Raw genomic sequence first — 23,401 nt, 5'->3', positions numbered from 1 at the left:
AGAAAGGTGCAAAGACCTTTGAGAAATACCATTTAAAATTCCCCCGCCGAACATATATAAATTCTTTTTGTAAATTGGAAACAGCAATGACGTAATACGGTAATAGTTTATGTAGGGGGGGTTAGAAGTACTAGACATGTTAAACCCGCTGTAGAAAATAAGTAGGATAAACTTGAACGGTAAACAGTTTGTGCACAATTAAGCTACAGCGCGTGCTTAATCAGTCTAATAAGGCAAATTTACCCTATTCTCCGGTTTTGAATAAAATTTTTTCATCTTCCCGCTAGGTAGCATTCGGACCAAACGAACGTCTGTAATTGACTTTGTTAGGACAGGTTAGGATTCTTAGGAAGATCCAAAACACTTAAGTGTACCCATGGCGAAAAAAGAAGAAGTTGCTGAAAGGTAATTATGAACATTATGATTAACTAAATAAATAAATTATTGTATTAGTTAGAAAAAAAGTTAATAATGAGGGTAATGAAAATGGATATTGCAATCTGTAGACTGTAAATGATAGCTAAAAAGCTGCATTTGCTAAACACTTTGTAAAAAGAACTAAAAATACCTTTTATTAGTCTTGAGGAAGATGGGAAGGTTGTATCCAAAAAAGGTTTGAAAAAGCAAGCTAAAGAAGCGGAAAAGGCAGCCAAAAAAGCTGAGAAAAAAAGCCAAAATGTAAATTTAATCATCCAGATTGCAAAATTTAAGGTCATGAGCATATCATTTTTAGGCAAAACTTGAAACTGAGGATGAGGCAGAAGATTGTTCCAAAGGGAGATATGGAAATTTACCCATGATGCAAAGTCAAGATAAACCTAATAAAATCTTGGAAAATGTGAAAGATTTAACTAATAAACTTGAAAATCAAAATATTTGGGTACGTGGGAGGTTACACACCAGTAGAGCGAAAGGTAGCAGAAAATAAAAATAAAAATGTTAGAAATACTCATTTACCCCACTTGGTTTTCAGGAAAACAATGTTTTTTCGTGCTGAGACAACAACAATACACTGTTCAATGTCTTCTATCAGTTTCAGAATCTGTCAGCAAATTCATGCTCAAATTTATATCTGCGTATGTATTGAAGCTAAGAAAAAAACATTTTAATTAATTAATTTTTTCATATACAAATGGCTTAAAGCGTTACCAAAGAATCAATTGTGGATGTTCAAGGAATTTTAAGATCATCTCCTATTAAAATTGAAAGCTGTAGTCAACATGATGTGGAGCTTCATATTGAGCAGTTTTTTGTTGTCAGCAGTTCGGAGGCTAGGTTGCCCTTGCAAATTGAGGATGCTTCGAGGCCTGAAATTGAGGAGGTACATTTTGAACGTCAACCTAAAGAAAATATTTTTTGATGCTTACTAAATAAACCTTACTTAGCAAGTGGAAGGACTTAAAATACATGTAAATCAAGACACGAGACTTGACAATAGAGTCTTAGACTTGAGAACCCCTGCAAATCAAGCCATATTTCGTCTACAAGGAGGTGTTTGCCAACTATTCCGAGAGTCCCTTACTAAAAAAGGATTTGTTGAAATTCATACACCCAAAATTATACCTGGTATTGCATTACAAACTAATGATTAAAATAGCAACTATAAGCTAACCATTTCCTTCATATTTCAAAGCTGCCAGTGAAGGAGGGGCCAATGTCTTTGAAGTTACGTATTTCAAAGGAAATGCCTATTTAGCCCAGTCACCACAGCTATATAAGCAAATTGCCATTGCTGCAGATTTTGGTCGGGTATTTACCATAGGTGCTGTGTTCAGAGCAGAGGATTCCAACACTCACCGGCATCTTTGCGAATTTGTGGGCTTAGATTTGGAAATGGCGTTTAATTTTCACTACCACGAAGTAGTTGACGTTATTGGTCAAATGTTTGTGGAAATGTTTAAAGGCCTTCAAACAAAGTATGCTGCTGAAATTTCAGCAGTTAACACTCAGTTTCCCGCTGAGCCTTTTAAGTTTCTGGAACCAAGTTTGAGGCTGGAATTTCCAGAAGCAGTTGCCATGTTAAGATCTGCTGGCGTTGATATTAGTGATGAAGATGATTTAAGTACACCCAATGAAAAATTTCTCGGAAGACTAGTCAAAGCCAAAGTAAATTGTCATTATTATGGTATCTGAATTATAATCTTAAATTAATTATAAACCGTAATGAATTATCCAGTATGATACTGATTTCTACATTTTGGACAAGTATCCATTAGCTGTGAGACCATTCTATACAATGCCAGATCCGCATAATGAAGTATAAACTTAAAAATCTGTTAAACTAACAATTATATATTATATATTTTAATTACGTTGCAGATGTACTCAAATTCTTACGACATGTTTATGAGAGGGGAAGAGATATTATCAGGGGCTCAACGAATTCATGACCCTGATTTCCTAACTGTAAGAGCAACCAAGCATGCGATAAGTAAGTGAAATTATGACCACCAATTACGGTTAAACCTACACGTATCTTATGTGTGATAAACTGTTGGTTAGATTTAGACAGTATCAAGTCTTACATTGATTCATTTCGCTATGGTGCTCCACCACATGCTGGGGGTGGAATTGGTAAGTTATTTGTTTCCCAGAGAAATTTAATTTATTTGATTTAATTTCACCTTTTCCAATAGGCTTAGAGAGAGTCACTATGTTATATCTAGGCCTTGACAATATTAGAAAGACTTCCATGTTCCCAAGGGACCCTAAACGACTTACACCTTAATTTTAAAATGTTACCAATTTTTCTATGTAAATTGGTATAAATAAACTGAATTGGATTCTATTAATAACTTACTTAACATTCCTATTAGCTAATTTTAGTGTGAACTTGTGACCAACTTAAAGATTTATTTCACTTAGTTTGTGATGTTACAGTTGTGGCATCAGGTCGTAGGGGACCCTTGGATGCCCGGGAGCCGTAGTACGTCCAGATCAGGACAGACAGTACATTTAGGGAGAAAGCACTAAAGATCGCTAACTAATCTTGAACAGGAGTACCGTGGGCACGCGCAAGAGTGGAAGAAGCAGTCGGGATGGGAGGGCATTGTAGGAGAATGTTTGTCGGGCGGATATTACTGAAGTGGGGACAGACAAAGACACAATGGGCTAGGTCACCAAAAACGGCGCAAGTCACACAGAGGGAAGGGTGATCGTTTAAAACGATATAATACTGCCGAGGTGGGGAAACGATCGGGTAGTGCCAGGAACAATGGCCGTTCCATGGGACGGCGAAGATGAAGACGCCAAATAACACGGAGAAGTATGAACCGAGTAAAGGAAACAGACCACTGAGAGTGAATCCCAGTGAAGCTGCCAGGAGGAAAGTAGGCTATTACGAAGGATCCTCCTACAATGATTGACTGGAGCAAAAACATACGGGGCAGCAGCCGACCCCGCCGCAGCTCGAGCAGCGCGGTCCGCTAGTTCGTTACCTTAAATTCCGACATGCGCCGGCACCCAGAGAAAAGAATAACGAACCAGAGGATAGTCACGAAGACGACCCAACAGTGGATACAATAATGTGTCAGTTTGGTCGGAACGACTAAGAAGCGCAAGGGTGGAGTGGGGGATTCGAAGCAGATCACTGCCTCAAAGATTTGATTATCAAGAAGCCAGAGAATAGCTTGGACGATAGCAGTGAGCTCCACACGACTAATAGATAGCATCGCAGAAGTATGGAAGGAACAAGTGACATCGAGATTGGCAACAGAATGCTAGACCAGAAAAGTAAGCATTCGGCAGGTGGAACCCATCGGTATAGATAACACATGACTCATGAGCAAGCAGGGTTAACCGATTCGTAAATGCAGCATCCAACTCGACGGGCAAACCGGCGGATTTGGGGCCTTAAGGCCCCAAATCGATATCAAACGCAAACTGGGTACTGAGCCACGGCGCCACAAACGAAGCCGAAGGCTGGCGCAAGAGTGACCGATAAAGGTCCCTGGCCTTATGGACGATGCTCAGATGAGCCAGGGTACCACGGAAAAAAGCCGACGTGACGTTGTCAGGAGACATCCATTCCGCAAGGAAATGGGTGAGAGGACTAGTATGGCAATGGACGCCATAGCGCAGGACCAATAAATCACGATGAATGGAGAGGGGCGGCACAAACGACACCACCTCCAACGCTCCAATAACAGTGGATCGAGGAGCACCTAAAACTATAACGCGAAGACAAGCATTTTGAAGAGTATTTAGAAGAGCAAGCGTTGTAGTTGAAGCAGAGCGATAAACCACCTCTGAATAGTCAATTCGGGAACGGATAAGTCCAAAGTACAAGAGGCTAAGATATTTGCTCGAAATACCCCACCTCGAGCCTGTCATGGATCGTAGCAGACTGAGGAGGCGTAAACAACGCGTACGTAACTGCACAATATGGGGCCTCCAAGTGAGGCGGCTGTCGAATACAACACCTAGATAGCGGGCCGTACGAGAAAGGGGTAGCTGAGCGTGAAAAAGGCTGCTGAGTCACGTTTACGTGTAAAACGTAGTGAAATGCATTTAGCCGGGGAATGTGGAAGACCCCGACGCGTGAAATAGGTAGATGTCGCATTGAGCGCATCTTGCATATGGGTATTTAGAAGTCCGAAAGAGAGACCAGTAAAAAATTGTGCAATGTCATCCGCAAACATAGCCAATTGGATACCGGGAGGCAACGGAGAGAACCGTACCCTGCGGAACCCCTCGCAGCAGTGGGAATGAAGCAGATAATTATGTTCGGATACGCACATTGGCAGAGCGCCCTGTGAGATATGATCGGAAGAAGCTGAACACCCCAGCATCAAGGCCCAACATTGTCAACTTGCGGAGGAGAAAATTATGATTGGCATAACCGAAAGCGTCCTTAATGTCCAAGAAAACTGCGACGCAGGAATACTTGGTTAGACGTGCATGCTGAGCAACACCACTCAACAAGGCAACATTGTCGATACTACGACGTGCGTGACGAAAGCCACTCTGATAAGGTGATCGCTTCCCCGAGGACTCCAGCCACTGGTCCAGGTGGCGATGAATGAGTCGCTTAAAAAGCTCCCTAAAAACCGACAGAAGGCTAATGGGACGGTATGAAGATGGGTCATCAGGACTTTTCCCGGCTTAAGGAAAGCAAGGATAATACCAGATTTCAAGAGGGAAGCATAAAACCAGCTGACCAGCAATCATTGTAGATATCGAGCAAAATGGTGAGTACGTTAAGTGGAAGATTCCTTAGTAATAAGACAAAAATCCTGTCGGCTCCCGGCGCAGTGTTTTTCGTCCTAGCGAGTCCATTGTGAAGCTCCCCATCGTAAACGGAACCGAAAGGGCTCAAGGAAAGTTCACCGATTGGGAACACTGAAGCTGGCCCCTGCCATGGCCGCCGCCGAGAAATGAGTAGCAAGTACTTCTGCGGCTTCCACCGCCGAAGACACTGGACCATCAGAGGTGCCCAACGGCGGAATGGGAGAAACAGGGTACCGCTTCAAACCACCGCACTTTACTCCATATAGAAGTGACAGGAACCGAACCAGACAGGGACGAACTGAAACGCCGCCAGGAAGCGGTTCGGGAACGACGTACTAGAAGTTTGGCCCTGGCTGTTAACTTATGAGCGGAACTAATATCATCAGGCCTACGAGTACGAGAGGCTCGACGACGAGCCGCTGCGGCAGCTTTCAAGGCCACAGAGCAGGACCTGGTCCACCATGGTGGAGAGGATGAGCGATCTTCAGGACATTCGTTATCTCTATTTGTATACCCCCGTACCGTAGTTTAATACATACCGGGGCTTCAGGACTGCTAGCACCCCAACTACGTATGGCAGCTTGAGCAGCAGAAAGAACCTGAGAAGTAAAGAGCTCCACCGTATCTTCAATAGACTCCGCCGGAGTCCAACCGTCAAAAGCACCGTTAAGCAGCGCCCGGTACCGAGTCCAATCGGCGTTTGCATAATTCCACTGCGGGGGGGGAGTCTACCATTGAGGTCACGATGAGCGAGCAACGAATGTATGTGGTCGCTGCCATTGTTCGCAAGTGTAGACCAATGGCAGACAGGCAGGTGGGTGCCAGATCCGCACTGACGAAAGTCAAATCAATAGTGGAGTCATTCTGTACCATATTACCCTTGTGGGTTGGGGTGCCATCGTTAAGCAGAGCTAAACTGTCGAAGTGTTCAAACCACTCAGTAATCAAGACACCCTGGGCATCCGCTGCTGAGCTTCCCACAATTGATGGTGAGCATTAAAATCACCCAGTATAAAACAAGAAGTGCCCATACATGGTTTAAGCAAATCAAAGTCAGCTCGATCTGGGGGCAGAATCGTGAGGATCATAAACGCTTGCCACCACGGTCCAACTATTATTGATAAAGCAGGAGACTGCCACTACCCCCAGAGTGCTGCAGGCTGGCCAAATAACACGGAACTGGGGAATGAATGAAAGAACCAGCAGAGAGACACCGCCCCCCTAACGGACAGCGCGATCACTCCGATACACTGAGTATCGACCAAATCGGAGGTTGAACGAGAAAGCATCTGATAAAAAAGTTTCTTGAAGACCGACAATTAACGGATTGTGACTCTGAATAAGCTGCGTGAGTGAACCCAGATGGGCACGAACCTCGCTAACGTTCCACTGAATAATACTATAATCAGTGGGAGTAATCGTTATTGGAAGCGTCCATTCCGCTCATCTCATCTGACCAAAGAGACTCGGAGAGATTTGGAACGTCCTGTAGCGGCGCTAAGGCATCACCATCGATCTGGGAGAGGTTAACAAAACACGTCTTAGCTGATTGGAGAATATGAATTGCACGTTGGCGGTTACGGCGGGGATCTTTAAAAATGGTGGCTAGATCTGCGAGGAAAGAAACAAGTGCATCCGTTACTACAGAGGTATTATCCCGTATTTGGGAGCTAAAAACTGGCTGTCTACCACCAAGATGAGGGACTGAAGGAGGACTGCTAATGTGATCAGAACGTTGTTGTTCCAATGTTAGCATACAAGTATTTACAATTTGAATTAAGCCATTTCAGTTACCATAAAGCCACCTAACGTCCCATTTAGGTAAATAAACCATTATGATGAATAAAATAATATTATGATAGAAATAAACTATACCATAGTATCTTAAAAAATATAAATTCTTCAAACTATAGTATTGTAAGGGAAATACACTCTTTAAACTATAGTATTGTAAGGGAAATACACTCTTTAAACTATAGTATTGTAAGGGAAATACACTCTTTAAACTATAGTATTGTAAGGGAAATACACTCTTTAAACTATAGTATTGTAAGGGAAATACACTCTTTAAACTATAGTATTGTAAGGGAAATACACTCTTTAAACTATAGTATTGTAAGGGAAATACACTCTTTAAACTATACTATCTTAAGCTATTTCTTTACGATAGTATAGTTTAAAGAGTTTATTTCTTAAATGTGTGTAAAGTCAGTAAAGTGCAAAATTTACGGTTGACTCTGCCCGCCTCTGCCAAGGCCGAGTGAGGGGTTGGGGGAAGGAAAAGCATGCTCAATTTTCTTTTTTTTGCCACCGAACTTTGGAGCCCCTTTAAAGATAGTATAGTTTAAAGAGTTTATTTCTTAAAGATAGTATAGTTTAAAGAGTTTAATTCTTAAAGATAGTAGAGTTTAAAGAGTTTATTTCTTAAAGATAGTATAGTTTAAAGAGTTTATTTCTTAAAGATAGTATAGTTTAAAGAGTTTATTTCTTAAAGATAGTATAGTTTAAAGAGTTTATTTCTTAAAGATAGTATAGTTTAAAGAGTTTATTTCTTAAAGATAGTATAGTTTAAAGAGTTTATTTCTTAAAGATAGTATAGTTTAAAGAGTTTATTTCTTAAAGGGGCTCCAAAGTTCGGTGGCAAAATGTGTGTAAAGTCAGTAAAGTGCAAAATTTACGGTTGACTCTGCCCGCCTCTGCCAAGGCCGAGTGAGGGGTTGGGGGGAAGGAAAAGCATGCTCAATTTTCTTTTTTTTTGCCACTGAACTTTGGAGCCCCTTTAAAGATAGTATAGTTTAAAGAGTTTATTTCTTAAAGATAGTATATTTTAAAGAGTTTATTTCTTAAAGACTGTATAGTTTAAAGGGGCTCCAAAGTTCGGTGGCAAAAAGAATAAAATTGAGCATGCTTTTCATTCCCCCAACCCCTCACTCGGCCTTGGCAGAGGAGGGCAAAGTCAACCGTAAATTTCGCACTTTACTGCCTTTACACACATTTGGAAACCGAACTTTGGAGCCCCTTTCGTTACCTGAGTTCCAAAACCAGACATCTAAAAAAGTTCAATTTTAGAAAAACGACTTTTTGTAGTTTTCAAACTTGCTCCTCAATATTTTTCAAATATATTTTAGGTTATTTTACACATTTTATAGGTGTGTTTTAATGGTGAATTTATTTTCTTTTTATTTCTTAAGTGGAGTAAAAAAATTATTTATTTGTTTTTGGCACTGAAATTTTTAGTTCCAAAACCACATAAATCTGTTGGAAATAAAAAATTTGGTGGTTATAATGTTTTGCCATGGGGCAGCCGATATGCTCTCAGCTTCAATGTCTAACGGATCTATCTCTCCTGCCTTTACGGACACTACTAGTTAACAATGTACTTGTACCGCTATAGAAAGTGCCACACTTATTTATTACTTCTGACCATACACGGTTTCGATAAGAAAGTGCCACACTTATTTATTACTTCTGACCATACACGGTTTCGATAAGAAAGTGCCACACTTATTTATTACTTCTGACCATACACGGTTTCGATAAGAAAGTGCCACACTTATTATCCCCAGTCCGACCCGCAGACCGCACCGTCAGCGGGGCCTCGCGATTCAGGGGCGAGGGAGAAAATCGACGGGTGAAAAGCCCTATGTGATACGAAAAGAGAACGGAATATGGTTGTTCGCAAATCCCAAGTCCGACCCGCAGACCGCACCGTCAGCGGGGCTTCGCGATTCAGGGGCGAGGGAGAAAATTGACGGGCGAAAAAGCCTATGTGATACGAAAAGAGAACGGAATATGGCTGTCCGCAAATCCTCAGTCCGATCCGCAGACTGCACCGTCAGCGGCGCGCTCTCCTGCCTTTACGGGCACTACTAGTTAACAATCTACTTGTCCCGCTTTCGAGTAAACGCAAAATTTCGTCCCGCCCCCAATGGAAGAAAAAAACTGTTCAACCGTAAAATTTCAAGCGAATGTTTATTGAAGACGGTGTGGCTAGGTTGGTAGGCCGTGGGGCAGTGCCGTCTTTCCCATTGGGCAAATAGGGCACTGCCCTAGGGCCCCAAGATTCTGGAGGGCCCCATTTTCAACTTTTGTAAGGCAAATTATTAAAATTATTTAACTATCTAAAACATGTCTTTTCGTGATATTTTTTATTTGAACCAATATTTGTAAATTAGGGCAACGATGAGCTTCGCATTGGAGGTTAAGAAATTGTCTGGAATTATTAGGGGCCCCGCTTATCACTTTGCCCTGGGGCCCCCAATCATCTAAAGACGGCCCTGCCGTGGGGTTATTTAGAGATTACGCGGCGAGCGGCTGTCTGTGTTCGAGCCCCGGCCAGGCCAGCAATATAAATTATATTAATAAATTATTTTTCGCAGCTCCATCTACCGTGTCGTCGCTTTTCCACAACAAACACACAAAAACACTAACACACAAACAACAACACTTAACGACAATCCGTCCATAGCAATAGTCCCACTTCTCAGTAGTGACGTAGCTTCAGATTTTGGTCATAATTTTGAATGGGCCCCCTAGACCCGTGTGCCCGCCTGCATTGCGGGATCTGCTCCCCCGTAGCTACGCCACTGGTTCACAGTGGCATTCATTAAACCTTTAGCATACGAAAATACAGGGATTGTCACACTTTTGGTTTAAGCTTTTTGAACCCCAAACGGCGCTCCTTACCCTCGCGTGCCCTTAGCGAGGGCCAACCCCGCCAATGTCTATTTACGGTACTGGGCAAACTGATTACTATTTCTCATATCAGATATATTTCCGCAAACAATTTGATTTATCTGGGCAAACTGATTACTATTTCTCACATCAGATATATTTCCGATAAACAATTTGATTTATCTGGCTCCCTGTACGCTTTTTTATCTGACCTACGGCTATCTGGTTTCGGTAACCGACGAGGCCACAAATATTAAAAAAATTACTCCCTTGTAAGGAGTGTCACTGAAAAGTTTTAAACATAATTTTTAACATTTACGTTTTGGGTTCCCGTACGGACGTAATTAGTGTTTTCCCTTTGCTCCAGATTCGTTATTATCTCTCGAAACCTACGTTGCAGTTTTGAATTTAGAGGTCCTTAAATTATTCTAATCATTCCTTCTACGTAGCTTTGGCCATGGCCGCCATTGTGGGCGCGAATTTTTTATGAACAGGAAAAAGCATGGGTGACGTTGTGTGACGTAGCACTGCCATTACTCTATTCTCACTATACCCAACTTTTCACAAATTTCTGCAATACAGGTTGCTGATCCCTTTAAGATTTTCTCAGAATTTGCGCGGGATCTAGTAAAATTTCAATGCCGAAGTGGCCCTTTAAATACAAAACACAACAAGAATAAAAGATGTTTTAAGAACCGATATTTCATCTCCCGCCAAATTATTTTGACACACTTTTGGTAATTATGTAACTTTTGGTTAAACTAAAAATCGACGTACTTCACGCGAATCCAACGCTTGTCGCGAAGCGAAGGGCACGCCGCTGGATATTGTCAACCGCGTGAACGCCACTTGCAGTTGATGGGGACCAGACGGCCGAACAGTACTTCAGTATCGGAAGGACGAAGGTGTTAACTCTTAACGACTTCGTTGCTAAGGAGCAGCGGGACAAGTGTCGGCGGATGAAACCCAAGGCCCAAGGTTGATGTGGGTGGACCACTCCAGGGTGTCTGTTAAGATCACTCCGAGATATTTTTGAGAGGAGACTGTGCGCAGGTCAGCGCCTTGACGGACATATTTAGCTGAGTTAACTGGCTGACCAACTCTGCGAAGAGAGAGAACTGAGCACTTTGCAGAGTTTAGCGGTAGCAGCCACTGCACACTCCACTTACCGATGCTGTCGAGGTCGGATTGAAGAGTAACGCAGTCCTGTGTAAAGAGTATTTACAAGTCAAACAATGACTTAGCCCTACATCACATTTGTATTTAAATAGAAAAATTCAATAAACTTGAACTTGAACTTGAACTTGAACTTGATAGTATAATAGTTTAAAAGCTCTTTAAAGCAGTTCTACTCCCTTCAGTGGCGTAGCTAACATGGGTGACACTTGAGGTGGAAATCATAGTGTGCTACCAGAAATACATGAACCGAAATTATCAGCTACCCATTCCTCTAACGATAGACCCAAATTCTCTGTTTACCCCTTCTTAAATGCGGTATGTCATCCCGCCCTCCTCAAAAAACGAGAATCTCCTTCTGCGGGGTGAGCGTTTGAATCATAGAAATCTTATACTCCTACCTAGAATGCTCCAGTCTACGGGAGAACCTGACGCCAAGTCATTTTGTAGCAACGACTAATGATTATATAGTCTTTGCTTAAGCTTCAGTCAATCAGCGGCCATTCATTGACTACGGCAAGCCGCTACCGCCATACCATGGCGATTTTTACAGGATCCATCCGATCCAAGCTCGCAGAATTCCCATAGGTTTTTGCTGGAATTTTTCACATGAACCACTTCATCGTTTTTGGATTTTTATTTAATAAGTGTTAAGATTTTTTGAACTTTTAGTTTTGTTTTCATATTTACTTATTATAAGGAATATTTAAATACCATTGTGAGGAAGATAAATAAGATTTCGTTTAGGTTCGCTTTGAAAATATTTAAGCCTAGGCCTGACATAGGCCCAACTTTTAAAATATCAGGCAATGCCAATGGCAGTTTTGGGAGAAGCAGTGACTGAAGGTCCTTAGTATTAACCTTTGTATTTAAAGGTTATTTCACATTTAAAGTAAGTATAATTATATTTATTATTTTGTTTGTAGAAACTTAGATAAACAAAAACATTATGAAAGAGTAATTATATCCCACTAAAAATACATTACACTAAAGAATGACACTTATGACGAATTGACGACAGTCATTGAATTAAACAGCAACAATCATACTGATAATTGTCTAATTTTTCAAAACTTTACCTTCTATTTAATAATATGCTTTTTCTCTGAGAAGCTTAGCCAAGATAAATGTCTCGCACTCTGATTAAATTCAACATTCCACTGTTAAACAACATAAGAGATAGTACTCAACGAAGACCAATATTTACAATGTTAAATAAACTATTTAAAAAAAAACCGGATATTGCAGTAATTATAGTCCTGAGTTGTTGTTCCACTAGGCTCACTGAACTTCCTGAAGTAACTTTTACCAAATCATCAATTTGAAAGCCCGCCGTTGATTAACATTTCAAATTGCCTCGAGGCTTAAGGAAACCCAAACTTTTACCTGTACAACGACACATTACCGTGGAAATGAAACATCGAGGAGCCATAACAACAAACAACGCAATAGTTATCCAAAACGTTTGCATATAAGAGAAAAATCTATTAAACTCGATCACGGCCTCCTGCACGCGCTCACGTACGTGGGCCAATCAAATGGGGGTTCTTAAGGTGACGTAATCTAAAATCGAATTATTATTTTCAGTAACTCAAACTAGATGGCAACGAGTCGTTGCCGTAGTCACTCTTTGAATCGTGATTGGCTGATAATGACGAAACCTCCGAAAATGCAATTGGCCCATTTTGTATTTATACGGAATCATTCTATGTTATAAGATTTCTATGGTTTGAATACGCCACCTGGTATTGCCTAGGTAAACTTTTGTGTTAACACAAACTAAAAAGGTGCTTCGCGTGCATCATTTTTAGCAAAAGCGACATAAGACCCAAAAGTGTGTCAGAACCGTATAATGTTTAATGAGAGCTTGTTGCGAAGTAAAATGAGGGAGTGGAAGAGGGGGTTTAAAAGACGTCATCAAAATTTGAAATTTCCTCCACTTCAGCGCCGCCGAGTGAGGCGTTTTAGAACGTATGTCTACGGGCGAGAAAATCGAAGAGAGAAAATCGCGCCAGACCATAGACTAAATATAAAGGGGCTAGTACTATTCCAACTAGTAGGTTATGTAGTCTATAGTGAGACTAGCTCTCAGTAAATAATTAAACGGGCGCAAAGGTAGAGTTGACACACTTTTGGGTCTTATGTCACTTTTGTTTTTAGTATGTGTAAAAAATTAACATTACGAGAATTTTCCTTTTATAAGTTGTTAAAATTCAATACGAAAACCTTGCCGGGAGTAGTAGCGTACTCCTGTAATCCCAAGACTCTGGGAGGCAGAGTTTGACGATGGCCGTTTGAGGACGACTACCAATCCCCCAACAGGTGGTCGGAATACTTCCGCCATGGGTGTCCCCACCCCTGTCCCCACGTATTCAGCCCTGGATGGCCAGTGTCCTGTGTATAAGAAGGAGTTGGAGTTTCTAAAGAGTAGAACCAACTATGGAGGTGAGTAGGAAGCTAAGTTGTCTGCAGGTCAACTTAGGCAAGGGCAAAACTGCAACCTCTGCGCTTAGACAGTCTTGCCAGGAAGGCTCTATAGACATTGCCTTACTACAGGGACCATATGCAATTAACGGTCGGGTAATAGGTCTACCCATGGGAACAAGGATCGTCTGTTCCCATGACAATCCAAAGGCAGCTATAGCTGTCTTCAACCCTCAGGCACAAGTGATCGTGCTCTACGAAGACTCTCACATGTTTGTGGTGGATGTGATTTTGGGGAATCTAAGCTTATGCCTGTTCTCCATTTACATACCACCAAATGATGACATTGAATTCCATATCGATAAGATTGCGAATCAATTGGAAGTACAGAGTGGAAAAAAGGTTATCTTGTGTGGTGACTTTAACGCCCATCACGCGCTATGGGGATCAAAGCATCACGATAAATTGTTAATCGACTTGTTCAACTCGTTTTATTTGAATGTCGAGAACGATCCGGGTAGTGGCCCGACGTTCTGGACCGTTAATGGTAAGAGTTGGGTGGATCTTACGGTATCCAGTATGGCAATTGCGAGTAGAGTAATTGATTGGCGTGTCAGCAACGAGGAAACATGCAGTGATCACAAATACATTTTCTTTGAAATTGGTGATCTTGTCCTGGAGAATGATTCGAATGCAATTCGTGTCAAGGATATTGATCTTGAAAGGTTACAAGATATTATCGTGCCTGACTTGGAGAGGTTGATGGAGTCTCCACTCAACAATGAGGTTGAGGTCGAGGCATGCGTGGTGGAGATTAATAATCTCATTATTGAGCGTTCGAAAGAATGTTCAAAGTTGCGTAAGAATAAGGGGCACAAGTCCACTCCCTGGTGGACGAGCGAACTCAGTGAGAAGAGGAAGGAGTTACGAACGCTCAGGAGGAGGTTCCAAAGAACCAGGGACCATGCAGCCCGGGAGGCGCTTAAGGTCGAGTACCGTCGTGAGTCAAAAAGCTATAAAGCACTTATAGCAGACTCAAAGCTTAAGTCCTGGCAGGATTTCTGCACAAGGGTTTCAAGGGAGGATCCTTTCTCCCTACCCTATAAGTTGGCCACAAAGAAGGTCAAGTGTAAGAATGCATTAAATTGCATCAAGAAACCGAATGGTTCTTTGACCTCAGGTATTGAGGAGACGTGGTCTACTCTGATGGATACTCTTTTTAAAGAGGACTCCTTGGATGATGATGAGGAAGTTCATACGACAATAAGGGAGTCATTGCACGAAGACTTCATGAGTCAGAATGATGAGCCATTTACGAGTGATGAGGTCTCGGAGACTATCAACTCTTTTAAGAAGGGCAAGGCTCCTGGTGAGGATGGTATCACCATCGAGCTTTTCAAGATATTTTTCTTAGCTTGCCCAGCGTTGTTTGTCAGGCTTTTCAACACTTGCCTTAGTATGGGATACTTCCCAAAGCTTTGGAAGGTTGCTAAGTTAGTTTTTCTTTATAAAGAAGGCAGAGACAGGCAGGACGCAAAGGCCTACAGGCCAATCTCGCTTCTTCCGGTGGTAGGGAAGGTGCTTGATAAGCTGTTGTCAAGAAGGTTGTATTACTTTCTTCACAGCAACAAATTGCTTAGCGATAAGCAATTTGGGTTTAGACATAGTCGATCCACGACTCACTGTCTAACCAATATGGTGAACCAAATCAGGGATAACAAAGCAAATAATTGTCACACCAGTCTGATATCTTTAGATATCGAGGGTGCTTTTGACAATGTGTGGATTCCAGGAATCCTACACGTTTTAAGGAACTTTAAGTGTCCGAAGAATATATATGAGACATATGTTAACTATCTGAAGGATAGAGTTGCAGTGGTGAGGGCAGGTAGTACCTGTGTACGGAGAGTACTGACCCACGGCTGCCCTCAGGGTTCATGCAGTGGACCTCTGCTATTCAATGTGGTTATGGATAGCGCACTGAGGATTGAGTATCCAGAGGATTCTCTAATCCAAGCCTTCGCGGATGACTTGCAGTCATTATTTTGGGGCACGTCCAGGCGTGCTCTCGAAACCACGAGTAAGGTGATCGTGGATAAATTGACTAAGTGGAGCCAAGTCTATAAGCTGAGTTTTTCCATTAAAAAGTCGGCGGCTATCACCTTCGCCGCAAAATCCATAATGAAAAGGCTCCCAATCTATAAGATGGGAGCCGTCAACATTGCAAATGTTGACAAGTTGAAAGTTGTCGGTGTCACCATCGACAGCAAGCTTTCCTTTCTTCCTCATCTCGAGGAAGTAAGTGTCCGGGTGATGAAGCTGGTGCAAAGCATTGCTTGTTTTGCAAAGGTTGAGTGGGGCCTTGACCATAAAGCGTTAAGGACTATCTACAATGGGTCTATTGTGAGAGTAGTGGCTTACGCTTGCGGTGCTTGGTGGAAGAGCACGCAAAATAGTGTGATGGTGAGGAAGTTGAGCTCAATTCAGAGAATTGCGGCCCTTCGTATTACTTGTGCTTACCGGACTGTCTCGAGCGATGCGCTGCGGATCCTTGCTGGTATTCAACCGTTGGACCTGGTGGTGAGTCAGGAAGCTGCTGTGTTCAGATCCTTTTCTTTTAGAGAAGACAGTAAGCACTGTGGGGAGGAGTTACGTGGTGGTAACTACCTCTACCCAGGCGACCCATGGGAGGACCACCCAGCGGTCAGAAGCAGTATAAACATCACAGAGCAACTACCCAATGGCAATGGGATAGAGGTGTTTACTGACGGTTCGTTGTCCGGTCGGGGTGCCGGAGTGGCATTTGCTGTGTACAGAGATGGTGTGGAAGTGTACAACGAGGTCACTCGCATTAATGGTAAGGTGGATGCGTTTTCTCTTGAGCTCTTAGCAATACATGAGGGTATTTGCTGGTTAAGGACGCATGGTCAACGTCCTGGTGATGGTGCAACGGTTTTTACAGATTGTCTTTTTGATATTAACGCAATAAGCAATCATAAAAATAATCATGGTTTATGCCATGATATCCGTAAGGTGTTAAAACGGATGGAGACTCAAGTCAACTTTACTTGGATAAAGTCGCACACTGGATGTGCAGGGAATGAAAGGGCTGACTTTCTTGCAAAGTCAGCAACCGATCTTCCCGAGGAGAAGGAGATGAAGCCAACTAAGTTGGTGATTAAAAGGTGGCTCAATGAGGTGACGACTCAAAGGTGGCAGGAGTCGTGGGATGAGAGTGAGAAGGGAAAGGTAACTAAGAAGTACTTTCCTAAGGTCAATGGTAGCTTCAACACGAATTACTATATAAATACAACAATCTGATGTCCCCACGTATCCACCCGTTGGCGTGACCGTTACACTTAGTGTATACCTATATAGTTTCCTGGTAAGATGGAAAACGCTAAATATATTGTACTGGCAAGGAATATGTTTTTTGGTACTGGCAACCCTGAATTATCATCATCGTTTCTTGGATTTAATAATAGGATAGTCTAATCGCATGAGTAATCATGGTCGTTAACAAAGGACGCTAAAATAAGTTTTAATATTTTAATTTGGTCAATAATTTATCAAACATTTGGTAAGAACCTGACGGGTACATAGAACATAAAGATATCAATGTAAACGGTCCTTTATAAAAAAATTATTTTTATTTTAACTTCAGCGTCGGTAACCAGTCCCTAAATGACAATGGTTCAAGAGCTAAAGAACTTCCCTCACAAACCTTTAGCTTTCATATCATTAGCCCTAGGATTCTTAATTATATGGACAGCAGTACTTGCTGGAATACTAGTTTCTCGCACCGTTAAGGTATAAAAAAAATCACAGGGGTTTTGTATATACTTATTTTTCAAAATCATTGTTTCTATAGGACCAAAGTATCGCTGATGAAACCATAGATGTTTTCCATATACACGAGCATGTGGGAAAAATATCTTTCTCCTTGGGCCATGAAATGGGTATGTTTTAATTAATAGTTGACCAAATCTAAGTAATTAGGGATATTTTTAAGAACTAAGTTCTATTTCTAACAGTATCAACTGTGGATTGGCTTCTTTCTGATACCCCTCAACCAACCAAAGAGGAAATTATGGTTACGTGGAAGATGACTAACAACGTAGTTGAGAATGTTAGGAAACATGGGGTGGCTACTCATTGGGTTCAAATAAGTGAAAATAATGCTGGTTTACTTGATACGATACAAGCTAAACTACAACGTATAAGGAAAACTATTACCATTAACTCAAACCCCATAGACATTGTTCATATCTTCACTGATTTGAACAAATTGCTGTTGAGGAAATCTTTTAAACATCAGGAATTAATGGAACACCTTCAAAATCTGCCCCTACCAAGTGCCTCGTATGCTCTCTTTGTCAAAGGAATGTTCCAAAGATTTGGGGAACTAGCTCTGGGAACCATATTTGTAAAAACAGACATACCTTTGAACAAGACTGAATTCTTGGAAATGAAAACTAGCAGTCAAACACTGATGGACATGGCTTTTAGTTTTGTCCCTCATGCTCATGGTCATTGGAAAGAACTTCACGAACAAGATCCACAAATTTCAGTAGTCTCTAATACAGTAACAGAGAAAATTCTGTCCCACAGTAACACCCATCGAAGTATGGAGTTGGAACGAAAAGGTTTTTCAGCTGATTTAACAATGGCGTATTTGGACAGCGTTAAAGAGCAAATTTCTAACTTGTTGCTTACCAAAGAAGTTCTCAACACAGCGGTAAATGCCTGGGTGGAGAAAACATATCATAAAGCTAGAAATTCCCTCGCCTTCCATTTATCTGTCTCCATCGTAGCTTTATTGGCCGTACTTGTTTGTTTGATTGTCACTGGATGTACTTTTACATACATCGGAAAACTCCAAAGCGAAGGCAAAATCAACCAGTTTGGCAACGATACTTACTACTCTACAAGTGACAAGGCCCACATTTTACCAGATTCTCCAACATACTTAAAACCTCAATGTTACCTCTAAGAAAATTTGAAGCATTGTTATAGCACTTAAATTTTCTTATACATTTTAGGCGCAGTTATTTTACATCTTGAGTGATATTTGAATTGTCTCCTATTTCTTTTAGTCCTGCCATTTTTGCTATTTATTCATTGATTTTTTCCTTCGAATCTCAGTTTTGGAACGAGTTTTTTAGCTTTATAGATTGGCGTGAATAAATAAAAATATTTTTCATAAACAAATGCAGTTTGCTTTGAAGATAATTTGTCTTTTCAGTTTATTTAGAGCCACTGCCAAGTATTAAAAAGGGCAAAATAAATAAAATTCAATACTAAATGTCAGCTATGAAATAAATTTTCACGTTTAAAGATAATTACCCTTTTCAGATACTTTCTTTTTACTCCTCTCAGAAAGCCTTGTAGTGTAACCTCAATTACTAATGGGATTTGAAGCTTTTTACAATAACAACTCATATTTTATTTATATATACACAACAACTGACCATTCAAAATTTTTCGCTGCCAATGAATAAAATTTCTCTATCTCGGCTTCTTTAACGGTAGAATTGTCAAAATAAGAATGGCACAATAACGTTCGATACTTAAGGGATATTTGTTAGAAATTTAAAAGCACAATGTAAAAGGTTGCCAACAAATTACAATGCAAAATACGTTATGCCAGTGTGCAAAAGATAATTAATATCCCAGAATTTGAATTAACAATTGACTAGCTACTGTATACTTTTCAAAGTATCTCAAAGGATAATTTTGTACTTATAAATATATGGAATAATATAATCCAGTCAAATAATTGAGGAAAAGTTAACATAAATGATATAATGCTAAATACAATAACATTCAAATGCCCAAATATGGATTACCACACTGACACAACCAAAGATTTTTCCAGGATCTTTTTACTGAGAGTTCTGAACAGCTAGCTGGTTAGGTTTTGGGCTGGGTAAAATGCCACTGCAGTTTTGCACTATGTACATTTGAATCCCCCAACTCCATATGTTGAAATTATTAAAAAAAAAGATTTTAAGGTACCAATATAATTTTCTTTTTAATTAATTTTAATATTATTTAAACAAAAGTTATATATAAAACGTTAAGACCTCACCAAAAAAATCCTGATTTTGCTTTGGTTTGCCTTGACAGCTTATTTAAAAATAAATAAAAATACTGTACATTACAAACCTATCTTAAATTTTTAAAATAAGTAGGTTTGTTTCAAATCATACCAAATATTACATATCTTCCTAGCAATAAAAAGCTAATTTCGTATAAATTAAATTTTTAGTTATAAACTTTAGTTAATTCCTTAATTTTTATATAACTTGATCATTTAATTTGAATTTTTACCTTTTTGGTTAACCAAACAACATTTATCCCTAATGAATTATTTATCCTTCATTGGTTCTAGTATAAGATGCTGCCTGCCACTTTCACTTTATTAGCAGTCTAAACTTGATTACTTTCTGAAGTTTCTTCTAATTAGCTGCGCAAAATGTAACATCCTAATGTCTTAATTTACAAAGAGATCACGGTATATTATTGAATAACAGCCTAAATTTAATTTGCTTAAGGAGTGACGGAAGTGATATCCGCAGTGGAAGCTAAAATTTCTTGGTAATCTTGTTCTAAAACCTTATCTAGTAGTAAACACTCTATATGATGGTCGTCTAGAGTATCAGCCGTATCGGTACTTGCTAAACTCTCTGTATCCGATAATAGTTCTTCTCGTTGAGTGACTTTAACAGGATCAAAATTTGGGTTCCTCAAAGGAGTACCGCTATTGCTACCGGCACTGACTATGGATGCCATTCCAGGACTAGTAGACCTAAATGGAGAGCTATTTTCCGCTTCACCAGCAACCACTCTACAAGCTATATTCTCACCGATAGAATGATAACTCAGTCCACTCAAATCGGCTACATTCTTGGCTAATTGGTATAATTTGGCCACATTAGCCTTTTTAACACTCAGAGAACTTTGCGAAGAGTCCGATTTGGAATCTTTACACTCTTCTACCGCAATTGACATGTCCTTCAACATCATATTTGAGACAATCGGGTTATGATAACCGGGTGAAAATATTCTTAAACCAGGAGTCATGGGTGTCATTTCTTCCATTTCTGCCAAGGATATTTTCTGAAGAGGTAGATCACTGGGTTTGATCTAGATAAAAAAAAAAATCATTTAAATGATTTAAGAATAAAAAATGCGGAGCAACTTACGGAACATTTTGAAGTAGTCTCTTGGTCAGTCATAGCACCGTTATATTGACCGTGGCTACGAGGAGGCGGAGGTAATTCAGCACCCACACCTTCTGTTCTAGTTTCGGTAGCAAGAGTAATATAACTCTCTGATTCGTCTTCGGATTTGGCTCGGTGATATTTATTTCCCAATTCCACGTTTGCCTCTTTAGAAGGAGTACCTTCCACTTTCTCCCTCATTTTCCGTCTGGAATGGATTTCATCGCTGATCCTTTCTAAATTATGAAGGGCTTCTGAGTACCCCATTTTAACGCGCATAACATTTTCCTCCAAAAGCTGAACTTTTCTTTTTTGCTCCTCTAAAAGTTGATTAAACTGAGCTTTCATTTCGAAATAGGGCCTGAAAATTAATATAAGAGTATATGATAAATAACGGTGTTCACTGGAATTGATTAACTAGGTAAAGAATTGAGCGCAAAATGTTAGCGTCAGTGTTAAAATAACAACACGAGGGGGATGTTTTTGGGATTATACTTACAATAGCTGTAACTGATGCTGATTGGCTAGATTGTTTAGTTGGAGAAGACTTCGGCGTGTTGATAAACTTCAAACAAAAATTGTAATAATGGGCCGTAATATATATGAACCAAACAAAAAGGGAAAAAAAATGTTAGTACAAGATGGAGCCCAACATTAAACCAACGAAATATAACTCAGGAGGGAGCGGAAAACCAATAAAAAACTTGAAAATGTGGGTAGCATACTAATAATTCTGGTAAAGACCTCAGCAGCACCAGTTAGAGCTATTACAGGTACAGATGGAAAAACTGCATAAAGAGCTTTCTAAAAGAAAGCAAATGTAACCGGGTTCGAGTAACATACACAAGACTAAAAAATTTTAGAATGAGATAAGCAAGCACCAACACCATTTGAGTTTTTTTTAATATAAAACCTTAAAACATGACTGAACCCTTTCAGAAGTATCCCAAAAAGAGGTGAAATGTATTTCAACAAATTTAACCAAAAATACCATTTCTAGAAAATTTTGATGCACTCAATTCTTTACATCCTATTTATAGAGTTGAGAGATTGGTTGTACCCTCCCTCCTATGTATGCCTATTTTGTTAAATATGTCACCTAGATTTGATGATGGATTTCTTCAGAGCTATGTGAAGCTGTTGAACAAACTGTTCCGCAGCATTATAAGCTTGAGACATTTTTTGATGTTCGGCTTTACTGCTTCGCCTCTCTTGCTCAGAATCATTCACCTATTATGATAGAATTAAGATTTTACGTAGCATTTTTGACAACTATTACAGTGCAAGAAGGGCAATTTACTTTCATAGTTGCGTGATTCAACATTTCTTGCCAGGCTGGGTCAAATGTACGACCCTCTTTACATAGACCTTCTTCAGAAAGCCTTACCATTTCTTTGGCTGCTGTATGTGCACTACTTGCACGTTCAAATCTTAAAGCTGCTTTTTGAGTTTCTTGTTGAAGCTAATACAATTGTCAGCAATTTAAAAAAAACTTCAATTAACTGGCTACAAATTTAAGAACCTCTTTGGCTCTCATCCTGGCTTCATAGTACGGTCTTGCTCTTTCTATACAATTCCCTAATTTCACTGCCATTTGATTGATTCGTTGAGATGACTCCGTAAGTAACAGCCGAAAATTGGCACGCGCATCCTTTAACCCAAGTCAATTTAATACCAAAAAGGATTGCAAATGAAATGCCAAACTCTTACATCTAGTTCAATTTCCAATTTGTTGATTAAATCTGTAGCGGTGTTTAATTTTTCCAGCTCCACCTAAATTGGGCAAAAATAGATATTTAAAGCATTAGACAAAATTAATTTTGGAGATAAAATCTAAATATTCTAACCTGAACTCTGGGATCAACTTGATCCTCCGATGGCTCAGAAACAAGTTTAGAATCCTTTTGGATGCGAGAACTAGGTACGTTACTGATGGGTTTAGATTTGGAATCATTTTGGAGTTTTTCGTTTGTAGGAAAGTTTGTAGAATTATCAATCTTTCCTTCAGTATTTGAATTTAGTGTTGTCATAACTGCTTGTCCATCACAAGTATTGGACATGGTGAATTGCTTAAAAAAGTTAAAAATAGTTCAATAACTTAAATTGCACAAAGATATAAAAGTTCAAATTTGAAAGGGTTGCATATGGAATATTATGGATTGGAAACGAAATAAATTTTAGATAGTGCTTTAACCGAATAAGGTTTTCGAAATACGTTTTGTTTCGCCTAGTATTATAGAATGCAGTGCCTATAGGCTTACGCGTATTAAATAATTTTGTCCTTGAAAACTCAAAATTGGATGATAAGCCAAGGCTTAATACCAATAATACCTTTCAAGTAGAAAAAATTCCTAAATTCTAAAAACATATTGAGCCAAAAAACTTACAATGTTTGTAAATTAATTTCATTTAAATTATGTTGTATTGAGTTTGATTTAATAAACTTTTTAATACGAGCCTTAATTAAACAAAAAGTAACGACACAAAACATCAATCATTGCTATTTTAGAGCTGTGTAAGGAAACTTTTTTTTATAAAGGTAGCTGTACTGCCAGAAATACGTTTCAGAAATATTCACAGAGCTGGTGCACTCGTTTGGGAAACGATAATCACCACTCTCTTGTTATATTTCAAGTTGAATGCACTAATTTCTTTGTATTTATACACTTAAC

General features: G+C 39.9%; 3 protein-coding genes across 4 annotated transcripts; 2 read left to right on the top strand and 1 right to left on the bottom strand.

Annotated features, from left to right (window-relative positions):
- Positions 1-35: 35 nt before the first annotated feature.
- Positions 36-2,795, top strand: AspRS (aspartyl-tRNA synthetase). Its single transcript, XM_090164149.1, has 12 exons — positions 36-179; positions 288-405; positions 579-678; positions 734-914; positions 974-1,076; positions 1,144-1,321; positions 1,386-1,566; positions 1,634-2,106; positions 2,177-2,257; positions 2,320-2,431; positions 2,503-2,574; positions 2,637-2,795. The coding sequence occupies exons 2-12, from the start codon at positions 377-379 to the stop codon at positions 2,726-2,728; spliced, it is 1,602 nt and encodes a 533-aa protein (XP_090020275.1). The 5' UTR covers positions 36-179; positions 288-376; the 3' UTR covers positions 2,729-2,795.
- Positions 2,796-16,992: 14,197 nt separating this feature from the next.
- Positions 16,993-18,714, top strand: LOC149922868 (uncharacterized). 2 transcript variants are annotated; one of them, XM_090164049.1, is made up of 4 exons: positions 16,993-17,098; positions 17,168-17,313; positions 17,375-17,462; positions 17,538-18,714. In XM_090164049.1, exons 2-4 carry the CDS (start codon positions 17,188-17,190, stop codon positions 18,494-18,496), a joined length of 1,173 nt encoding a protein of 390 aa, XP_090020175.1. In that variant the 5' UTR covers positions 16,993-17,098; positions 17,168-17,187; the 3' UTR covers positions 18,497-18,714. The 2 variants fall into 2 exon arrangements, with proteins under 2 accessions (XP_090020175.1, XP_090020176.1); XM_090164050.1 differs by having other exon boundaries at positions 16,999-17,083.
- A 112-nt stretch (positions 18,715-18,826) lies between these two features.
- On the bottom strand, positions 18,827-23,023 carry LOC149922867 (SH3 domain-binding protein 5-like). The gene is made up of 9 exons (XM_090164048.1): positions 22,991-23,023; positions 22,577-22,798; positions 22,440-22,502; positions 22,252-22,380; positions 22,030-22,191; positions 21,829-21,959; positions 21,229-21,294; positions 20,712-21,090; positions 18,827-20,652 (listed from the first exon to the last, which is right to left on the bottom strand). The coding sequence occupies exons 2-9, from the start codon at positions 22,787-22,789 to the stop codon at positions 20,056-20,058; spliced, it is 1,740 nt and encodes a 579-aa protein (XP_090020174.1). The 5' UTR covers positions 22,790-22,798; positions 22,991-23,023; the 3' UTR covers positions 18,827-20,055.
- Positions 23,024-23,401: the final 378 nt, after the last annotated feature.

Source organism: Leiobunum rupestre, chromosome 11 (genome assembly GCF_980474605.1).
Source record: "Leiobunum rupestre chromosome 11, qqLeiRupe1.1.hap1, whole genome shotgun sequence".
NCBI lineage: Eukaryota > Metazoa > Arthropoda > Arachnida > Opiliones > Sclerosomatidae > Leiobunum > Leiobunum rupestre.
The sequence above is the reverse complement of the archived record's forward strand: the minus strand, read 5'-3'. Positions and strand labels throughout refer to the sequence as shown.